The 10,517-nt window shown below is 36.3% G+C and overlaps 1 protein-coding gene across 2 annotated transcripts in view; it reads right to left on the minus strand.

Annotated features, from left to right (window-relative positions):
• Positions 1-4,520: 4,520 nt before the first annotated feature.
• The window catches only part of LOC139138596 (protein zyg-11 homolog B-like), a 54,161-nt gene continuing 48,164 nt past the window's right edge, over positions 4,521-10,517 (minus strand). The window contains exons 10-12 of one of the 2 annotated variants that reach the window (XM_070707031.1): positions 8,716-8,848; positions 7,383-7,533; positions 4,521-6,855 (exon numbers count right to left, since the gene is read on the minus strand). In XM_070707031.1, coding sequence (XP_070563132.1) covers positions 6,707-6,855; positions 7,383-7,533; positions 8,716-8,848 — 433 coding nt within the window. In that variant the 3' untranslated portion in view covers positions 4,521-6,706. The remainder of the gene's footprint in view (positions 6,856-7,382; positions 7,534-8,715; positions 8,849-10,517) is intronic. The other variant, XM_070707032.1, reaches the window with a different exon arrangement.

The raw sequence follows: 10,517 nt of genomic DNA on the forward strand, positions 1-10,517 counted from the left end.
TCCTAAAACATGCTTGTCAATTACTCTGTAGACAAATCACACTTTTTGTGTTTTACATACACTTTTCATCAATTGGATTTGTAAGTTTCTAGATAAAATTGTGTCTGACTACGTAACAATTACAACTTTAAAGTTACTCACAGTCACACAATGTGCCAAGAGGTGCCAAGAGGTGTCGTCTGCAATCGACCTTGAGCCCCTGGCATCGCTCTATGGCGTGATCAACTTGATATTGACCTTGCTGAGGAGATATTTGACAAATGGTGAGGTCCAGAGGATACACCCTGAGTCAGTCTGGAGTTAAAGGTCACTTTTAAAAAAACAACTAAACAACCATTGAGAAATGTAATATGATTAGAAGGAGTGTATAGAGTCCATCTTTTGTATATTCAGAACAATAAACCAGAGCATATAATATTTCAATACAAATTATGAAATGAGGTTTTTGCCTGTGAAGTGAATCATGTATTAGAACTTGAAGGTTGGCTGCTAATTCATCTGGTTGGCTGTGAAATTTACGTTGTACATGCGCTGATCAAATGTTACACCCATTAATACAGGGAACTGAAATCTCTGCTGGGTGGTTTGAGGTTGTCAGGATTATGGTGTTTCGTCATTCTCTCCGTTATTTGGACAGATGCAATATTCAACATGTCATTAAATGGTGAGTCCATTTTTATAACTTTGAGTGACTATACACCCTGAAGAGATAACGAACACCTGGTATGCTCCACTACCATCAAGACAAAAACATATTGTACGATTTTGTTTTGTGTCATCAGCCCTCATGTAAATCTGGTTTTGTGTGAGAAGTACATGTATCTGTTTCAGAATTTATGTACGGTGTTTCAGTGTGAATTTTCATGGATCTGATGTCACTTTTGTAGTACCTTACTCTTTTTGTGAGAATGAATACTTGAGAGGTGGAATAACCTGCCGGCACTTTTTGTACCAAATAAACATCACTCATGCTCAGAAAGGGTGGACAAAGTGACAGGAGTCTAAATGTTATAGCCTGACGATTTAGAGGTGTTGAATTGCTGAAATATCCACTCCTTGGGTTCCTTGTCATATGACAAGGCTTCAAACCAGCTGTGGTTGGCACATATTCCATGGTATCATTACTCACACTTCAGAGTGGAAAGTTAGAGTCAATTACAATGTTTTCACAGTAAATGTAATATCTCAAAATATCACAAATAAAACAGTTTTACAGGAAAAAAAAATCGATATTTCTACTGAAGTAAAGAACCAATGGATTACTTAAGCAAATTGCAAACATTGCTGATCGTTTCTGACATTTTATAATGTCTGGATGTAAGAAAAGTTTGTGTGCGTTTTGACAGTATTTCTTAGTACTGAAGCATAATTCTTACATCAATATCCGTATACATGTGCTATATTGCACCTGTTATTTTACTATCATTTGCCCACCTACATAATAACACTGATCTAATAATTGGCCGGAGTATCTCTATACTGCCATCTTATTGGCTGCTGAATCTCTCTACTCTCATTTTATAGGCTGTTGTGTATTTCTTTCTGTCAGCATACATCTATATATTCCCTGGTGTTAAGAACAAGACTCACTTTAACTTGTTTGTCATCTTATACTTGATGTGAGATCTGAGCTGACTTGCAGAGAAGCTTTGGCCAGAGGCCTTCACTTTAACGGTGAAACCTAACGTACTAACACCTCAAACATATATACTTTAGTAGTATCATCACACAAGGACAATAAAGCTTTTTTGCTTTCAAGACAGGGTCTCTCTGACCACCCATCTGGTGATATGAGCCAATCAAAATGCCTCATCCTCATAAACTGGCTTCTGATTGGCTGCCTGATGAAACCTGATGACCAGTATCTATACAGTGCAATTTATAAGCTGAATTCAAAATGAGTGAGAACTACTTTTGATAATCTAAAATGCAACATGCACGTCATCTCTAAAAAAGAAACAAAATACTAGTAGCTACAGAATAATGGCTCTTTATAACACACTGTGTTTGATCAGTTAAACATCACTACTGTTGCAAGCTTGTAATTCAAAGGAAAGAATTGTGTTATTGTACATTGTGCTGGCCAATCAAATGCAGAGGTGCTTTGATGGACATTGTGCTGGCCAATCAAATACAAAGGTGATTTGATGGACATTGTGCTGGCCAATCAAATACAAAGGTGCTTTGATGGACATTGTGCTGGCCAATCAAATACAAAGGTGCTTTAATGGACATTGTGCTGGCCAATCAAATACAAAGGTGCTTTGATGGACATTGTGCTGGCCAATCAAATGCAGAGGTGCTTTGATGGACATTGTGCTGGCCAATCAAATGCAGAGGTGCTTTGATGGACATTGTGCTGGCCAATCAAATACAAAGGTGCTTTGATGGACATTGTGCCGGCCAATCAAATACAAAGGTGCTTTGATGGACATTGTGCCGGCCAATCAAATGCAAAGATGCTTCGAACATCTATTACGAAAGCTTATGGAGTCTTTCTTCCTATGAAATGTTCTCCTATACTGACACATCAATGACAAGAAAAAATGTACAGTGTTGTACAATCCGCTTAAAATCAGATGTAGAGTACAGTGACGTCTATACTTACGCGGTATTCCCATGCTGTCGTCTGAGGCAACAGCATGAGATGTGACAGCATGAGAATACCACATAAGTATAGACATCGCTGTACTCTACTTCGGATTTTAATCAGATTAAGTGTTGTAGTAATATCATTGAAATATATTCAAAACCTCCCAAAAAATTCACCATGTACTGGTCTTCCTTTAAGATTTAATGATACAACAAGAATCGCATGCATTGTTTAGGCATATTTTCTGAACTGTTAGCGTTTGACCATAAAACAAAATTTTAAACTATTTTGGGATGTTCTAATTGTACATGTTCTGCTTTGATCTACTAAGTGTAGTAGTTGGAATGGAAAATATTTGTCCACTTTCGTAATAACATTAACTGGTTCTTGAAATCAACCATGAAGTATTAAGTCTTGATGCTTGACTTGTTGATTGTACATGTAACAAGTGTTTGCTGTATCAAATGGTGAGGTGTACTGCTAGGCCAAGCTAGACATCAGCAATATCCTTGTCGCTTCCACTGCCTGTACTCGTTGTAGGCTGGGTTGAAGATAATGTTTTGCCGATACTTTCTCCATCTTTCAATATATAACATTCTGACTTCTCAGCTTCTCAAATCACAGAAAAAGAACAAATATCACGTCCATGGAGACACAATTTGTCCATTTTCACCCAATTCTGTTATCCTCTTTTCAACACCATGACTGCTCCTGAAAATGCTATCTTTTATACCACAGACAATATCTACGTGTACAGAATCTTGGTGTAATTTTCCAGCACTCAAGGTACACAATTCATTTTGAAGCCAGAAATTTCTGGTATTCAAGGTAGTCAATAGGTAAGGAGTAGAGTTTGATCTTCATAATGTCACCACGAGATTCATTTGGACATATCAACTTGGATTTTCATGTTATTCTGGCAGATTATGCTACATTGATCCCGTCACACACACTTCAATGTGAGATTTCTTACCAGAGCTGGGACTAAAACTTTCATAGTATCCACATGGACAATAATTTGTAAACAACGATGACACGAAGTTCTGCTAAGCATAATAAAAAAGGTAAATACTGAAAATTGGTTTCCATGGGATTTCATGGCTGATGGTTTGATGTGATAGCAACGATGATATGATAATTTTTCCTGTCTCTTAAAAGTCACTGTAAATGTTGTTGAACTTTGAGAACATAAAAAGATAACTTTGTCTGTTTCCTGAACTATAAAAAGGAGATTTTCTGTACTCTGTCATCTACATCTGCCACACATGATGACCACTTCAATAGTTGTGTGTCTCTGTCCATTAAACACTGATGCAATGGGCCCTTTTCCATTGAATTCTGTTACATTGAGAACTTTTTCAAGGAGCCTTCTTGTTACAATAATTCCCTCTTACAAAACTTCATCCGAAAAAAATTTCAGGCCTAAACCCTCACATATACAGGTAGCTCTATCTAAACAGATAAGTGATCAAAAAACTAAAATGGGACCTTTCACCCAGAATTCTACATTATGATCTTGAAAGTGAAGTACACAAGGTATTGTTTGATAGTATTTATGATCTCAGACTGTGCTTCCATCTATTAGCTGTGAGGATAACATGATAAATTTGTACTTTGATGTTCCGTTTCCTACATGTTCAATTAAACTGTAATCGTCTGTGTTGTCCATTTCACAGACAGAGTTTCATGATGGACTGGTTCCTTTGTTATCTGAAGTGACACCACAACTTCAACATAACTTTTTATCTCTCAACAGCATAAACGTCAATCTCAACTGGATGATCTGCACGGTCAGCTGATCAATTTTACTATTTCTTTGGGTCAGAGCACGAAGGTCCTATCTACAAATTTTGATGGGTGTGCCAGAATATACAATAGTAGCAGTCATATTGTAAATGTGAAATGTGCACTAATAAATATTCCATAATCGTTTCACACAAGGCCTTTACCTTGTTTAAAATTTTATCAAAAGTAATTCCACTTCATTGTCACAAGGAGAGTAACTTCCACAACAATATCAGTTACAACTTTCTTGCACTGACATGTCAATTCTTGGTACCTTAAATACAATTTTGCCACCTAAGTGAGTGATAAAAAAAGTCTCAGGCGGTCAATCGTATTTTCAATATGGCGGACTTCAACATGTGTAATACATAAGATTACAGACTGAAGCAAAAGTAAAGTTTTAGCTTATACAGGAATTTAATGCCAGAACTGCCTAAAAAAAGGGAAATATGAATAAGTTTAGCTATTTTCAAGAACAACAGTACTTTTTGCCATGACAGAAATTACATTTGTGTTAAAATATTCCATAGATCACTATCTCAAATTCTTACTCTGGTGAGAAGTCAAGAGTTTACCCACAATGCATTTCAATATCATGCAGTTGCCCCCTAGCACATGACAAAAGAATAGCCAGAATTCATTCTGTCAAGATTCTTTTGACCCCCTCTGCTGAACTCACACAGTGCAAAGCTTTGACAACCAAGCATCAACAATTGTCAAAGAACTACAGCTGCTGTACCACTTGACGATGGTTTAAAACACAGGCCATCAACTGTTTCAAAGGAGCGTTTTTGCCTATCCAACTTTTTCAGAACTAAACTATTCTATATCAAGGGGGAGATTCTCTCCCATGTAGCCAGTTTCTTTTCATGAAACATTTTAAAATTCAAATCTCGACTTTGAAGAAATCAGCTGCCAAAAGACTTTGATAAACAAGGACACTTTTCTGTATCCTTGCTTGCTTCCTTCAAAAATTCTGAACTCTGACTTTTGGTTCATATTTCAAATCTGTCTGTGATTGTCTTTATCAAATGCAGACATCTATGCTACATACTAAAATAATTTTTTAAAGTGCACATCAAGTTCACATTCATCATAATGTCACAAAAGTTCTGCATCATATAGCATTGTGACATTGTGAACTAGGTCTACATAGCTAACATGAGAATGTGACTTCAAATTGCTAATCAGGCCCTGTGTACATTATATGATGAGTGTTTTTTCATCATACACTACTTCAAGACTAAAATGGTGTTTGTACATCACGCCCCTATTACTGATATTAGGTTGTCAAAGCCATGGGACACAGTGGAATTCAACAAAACTAGACTGATGAAAAATCATGAAAAGTGACTGAGTTCACCTCGGACAATTTTTGTCAGAGAACCAAAGCGAAATTGATAAAAAAAACAACTCTCTCCTCTTAACATAGAAAATAATTGCCTTCTGCATATATTTTTTATGTCATTGGAAAATTGTTGAAGCATTATCGATGGGTTGCCTGCGCTTTGGCAAACTTTACCCCATCATGAAGCACACAATATCTCAAATCACCTTTCCACATAATGACTGTCTCCCTACTTCTAATCATGTGAGTATTTCTGTAATCTTTCACATATACGTAGACAGATCTTGATGCATTTTAAGCAACAAGTCAGCGGGGCACACCAATGTCTACACAACATATGGACACACAGTAAATAATAACTATGCTTATAAAATTTTAAATAGAGCATCTAAAAGGAACACATTTTTTGGACTCAGTAGATATTTTTGGGAAGCTTCTACAGTGATACAGAAAAAATATTGCCTGCATTTTTAATAAAACAATCTCTATCGTTTGTTTAGATGACAAAAATATTCCAAGCACTATTGATTTTATGACTACAGAACATGATAATGTATATTTGTAGCTTTATGACTTGATATTTTCACCTGCTTTTAGAAACACACACCAACAACTTCCTGATGTTTGGGATTTTTTTTATAATGACAAAACAAATCTGGCAGTGTGAGTCATACCTGGAAAAAGTGCCAGGCAAAAATAAATATTGTTTACTGGGCTTCCCTGAATCATGCAATGAACTTTACACTTATAATTTGCACATTTGATGAAAATATAAATGCAAAAAGGTAACAAACACCCATCATAAGTGGCCGCTTGAACATGGTACTATCTGGACAACAACAAAAAATTTTGCAGAATGTATCGCTGGTGGTCATACTGACAAACACGGAATATGATCTGTCAAGAGCCAGTCCTCAAGATTCAATAAAAGTCTTCACGCAGACACCACAGTTGTCTGGCTAGTCTCTGGGTCATTCACTTTACTTGGTAGCAGGAAGGCACTGTTTTAAGACTTCTAGGATGTTTTTGGCAATGTTCCTGACTTCACCGCGAGTGTCTGGGCACGCGATGAGATCCTTCAGCACACGGACCCCGCCTTCTCTGATCAGCATCGGGCAATAACGAACAGCTGTGAATTACAAAACAAATAAACCACACAAAAATGACAAGCTGTTTCAAACTGCCTGATGATTTGACTCATTGAATTATGAAAAAATATTGGAGTTAATTACCGGTAGTCTGGGTATTTTGTGTGATAGACATACAGGTTCATGTACAATGGATTTTTTGAACAAAAAACATTAAAATGACAAAATATTCATGCAGATGAGTACATGTACAGACTAAATGCTCTCTCAGTGTTTCCTACGCTGGCTGAACAATTTGATTCAAGCTACAAAAGTGTGAACAAAGTCATGCATATGTCAGTGAGGACTAATTCGTGGTTCTAACGCAACCTACATTCTGATTTATTATTGTCAGAAATGTCTGCTGATATCAGTAATATGTCAACTTTTAATACATGATTTATTTACATATATTGGAAGGTCAAGGCGTGTCAACAATATTGAAGTTCAATGATTCTTGTGTATTTTGAATGTTAGCATTAATTCTGGCCTTGACCTTCATGTGGGTGGGTGTGTGTATGAAACTTACAATTCTTTGTGCAGACATGCTGTATGGCCCAGACAGCCCAGAGCTGGACCTCTGCAATGCCATCGGGACCAAGAAGTGGAAAGAATGGACTAAACGACCTGTAGGCAACCATTTCACCCTTTGGATTCTCCCAACTCAGGATGGCATCGTGCTGTACAGTTAAAAAACAAATTGACATGTGGGTTACTCAATACGGACCGATGCCTACAGTTGGTGAAATACTGTCTGGGGTTAATTGAACTGGATCCATTTTTGTGGTAAATATGTTTCTGTCAGATCAAATTTTAGCTAGTTTACAAAGAATCTGAAATGCTGACAAAAGAAAAGGACATGTAAATTATGAATTTGGAATCAGACAGATTCTTTCAACATGGATAGACATGTTATGGTTGCATTCAGTATCCTGGTCCATGAATTTTAGAACTTTTTAACAATTATTTTCACTTTTTCTTCGCCCTCAGTGCTTTCCAAATGAAAATTCCAACAAATTACATTCTGAAAGAAAACACAATATTTGGCAGTAAAGTTTTGAATAATTAGTTTGAAAATTTAAAGGGACAAAGTCGGCCATATTTCATGAATTTTGTTTGATGCAAGATACTTCTTCAATGTTTGACATGTTGAAAGATACTGAATGAATCGGGTTGAAAGATACTGAATGAATCGGTGAACATGCATATATTCGACCCCGGTTTTAGACAAATGAAACCATCATGAAAATCAATTAATGGTCATGACCATTAATTCATTTTTGCGATGGTTTCATGTATCGCATCTAAAATCAGGGTCGAATATATGCATGGTCATCGATTCATTCAGTATCTTTCAACCCGATTCATTCAGTATCTTTCAACATGTCAAACAAAGTAAGAAGTATCTCTTATCAAACAAAATTCATGAAAAATGGCCAACTTTGTCCCTTTAAAGTTTTAACGTTTCATCACAGTTTACTCAACAAAATTTTAAATTATTTTCCTTCATGGTCAAGAAAGAAATGAGGGACCATTTTTCAAAGCTTTGGATAACAAAGTAAATTAAAAAAATTTACAGATAATTTTGAAATCAAAAGTGGTCACCTTTCTTCTTATTAATCCTATATGAAAAATTATTTTTCTTTAATCTTCAATAAAAAAAGGTTGCATGAGATTAATGTTTGTTTATAAGTTTTAAAATGAGTCCTTGCAAACTGTAGATCAATGAAGAATTATAGAAACTTTTAGATTCCAGACATCTATCCTTGTGGCACAGTCTGCCCTGAAGTATTCACTGACAAAAAATTGAAACTGTTGATGAAGCTCAGTTGATTATCAGATTTCACAGATTTTTAACCTACCAGTGCCTTAAGAAGTTGCTGCCTGAGGTCTTGTGATAGTGTCCATCCTTCGCGTCCTACATCACTGGCGATGTGAGCAATGATTCCAGCGGCAAAGTAGCTAACCTCAATCTGGTCACCACTCAACAGATTCCTACAGGACGTACAAACATATGAATTACTGTACCAAGAGCACCACAAAAAATGCAGGTTTTCTAATCGACACAGGACACACTACATTCTTTTCAAAAGGCTGGGAAACGTTAACACAGGGCTAAATGCTGGATATACATCAATGTAACAAAATGTGTACAAATTAGGTATAATTTGTCTAGTGTATGCGCGTGTCAAACAGATCTTCAGATATATATACTTCTCCTCGAATACCACAGAACACATTGTTGTAATTGATTAGGTATACTAAGACCGTGTACAATTATAATGTATGCAGTGGTATATTCTCTGTATATCTTAATTATTAGTACACTGCACGAATACGTATGCCTTGAGATTGATGCTGTCAAAAACAAAACACAAACAAGTTATGTTTCAATTTCGTCTCAATTCCAATCACAGAAGTAGAGATTGCTGGAGTAACTTTTCTAGTCGCATTTGTTGAAAGAAACACCATACTTCCCTTTGAAAACCGACCAACAAACCTGAGATAAACCACGCCAAAGATGTATACCATCCTTTCCCATAAAGAACAACAGCTGCTGTTGCAGGTTTTGAAAGAGCTGGACAGGTGTGAGATCTGATTAAACTGAACAAAGACCCCAGGGACCATGATTGCAACTCTGTATAGTCACTGGATGCTCCGTATTATCTATCACATTTTAGTAAACTTTGTGATTTCAAATTTGCACTGACAAATGTAGGTTCAAATTTCATAACTCACAGAAAAATAATGAAGTTGTCTGGAAAAAAATGCCAAAATAAACAGTAATTTGTTAGCACAGTTATGAAGTCATGGCAAAGGCAAGCAGCTGTCAATGTCACGGTCATAGAAAAATGGAGATGAATGTCATGACAGTTATAAGACCTGACCTAGCTCTTCCAGACTTTTACATGTAAAATGGACTTTATCCTCCCTAAAATATTAAAGTATACCATACAAATGTTATCAATCAGTCAAAATACATGTTCAGGATGTGTATATGTATGCTTGGGTGTATCCTAGCCTTATATACATACATGACTGGCTTTTGATTGCACATTTTCAGAGTACAAAGTTTTGATTTTGTGATGTATTCAAAATTTTATTGTAATTTTGGCATGACAGGACATGATGTTGTTCTTTTAAAGAGGTGAAGAGCATTTTCTTTCACGAAAAGCTATTCAATTTTGGTGAAAAATGTTCCACGTGTCCATAGCAAACTTTTGTCTATTGACAGACACCTGTCAATAGACACTCTGTATGAACTGTAGCTTACAGAAGACAGTTTATTTATGCACACTTGACCTGTACTTTATTTTTCTGAGAAAAACGTCTGCCATGTTGTCACTAATGTATTCATCCTTGACATTATACTTTCTGCATATTTTAACACTTTAGGCTTTTGCGACCTTTGACCTTTAACATGATGTACATATAGACCTGTACAATGGAGTAGATAGCGGTAGTAGTTGTCAGTGTGAAGCAGTGTGAAATACAACGGGCCAGCTTGTTTGTATTCTTCCCTGAACCACTGAAATATCCCTTTGGATATAGTTATCTTGCCGCAATGTGCCTGTAAGATTGCCAATATTTATCCAGTATACCCCCGGTATATTCACGTCGAGGGACCGTGATAGATTTTGGCATACAGTTAAATAGTTCATAT

This window comes from Ptychodera flava, chromosome 8 (genome assembly GCF_041260155.1).
Source record: "Ptychodera flava strain L36383 chromosome 8, AS_Pfla_20210202, whole genome shotgun sequence".
Taxonomy (NCBI): domain Eukaryota; kingdom Metazoa; phylum Hemichordata; class Enteropneusta; family Ptychoderidae; genus Ptychodera; species Ptychodera flava.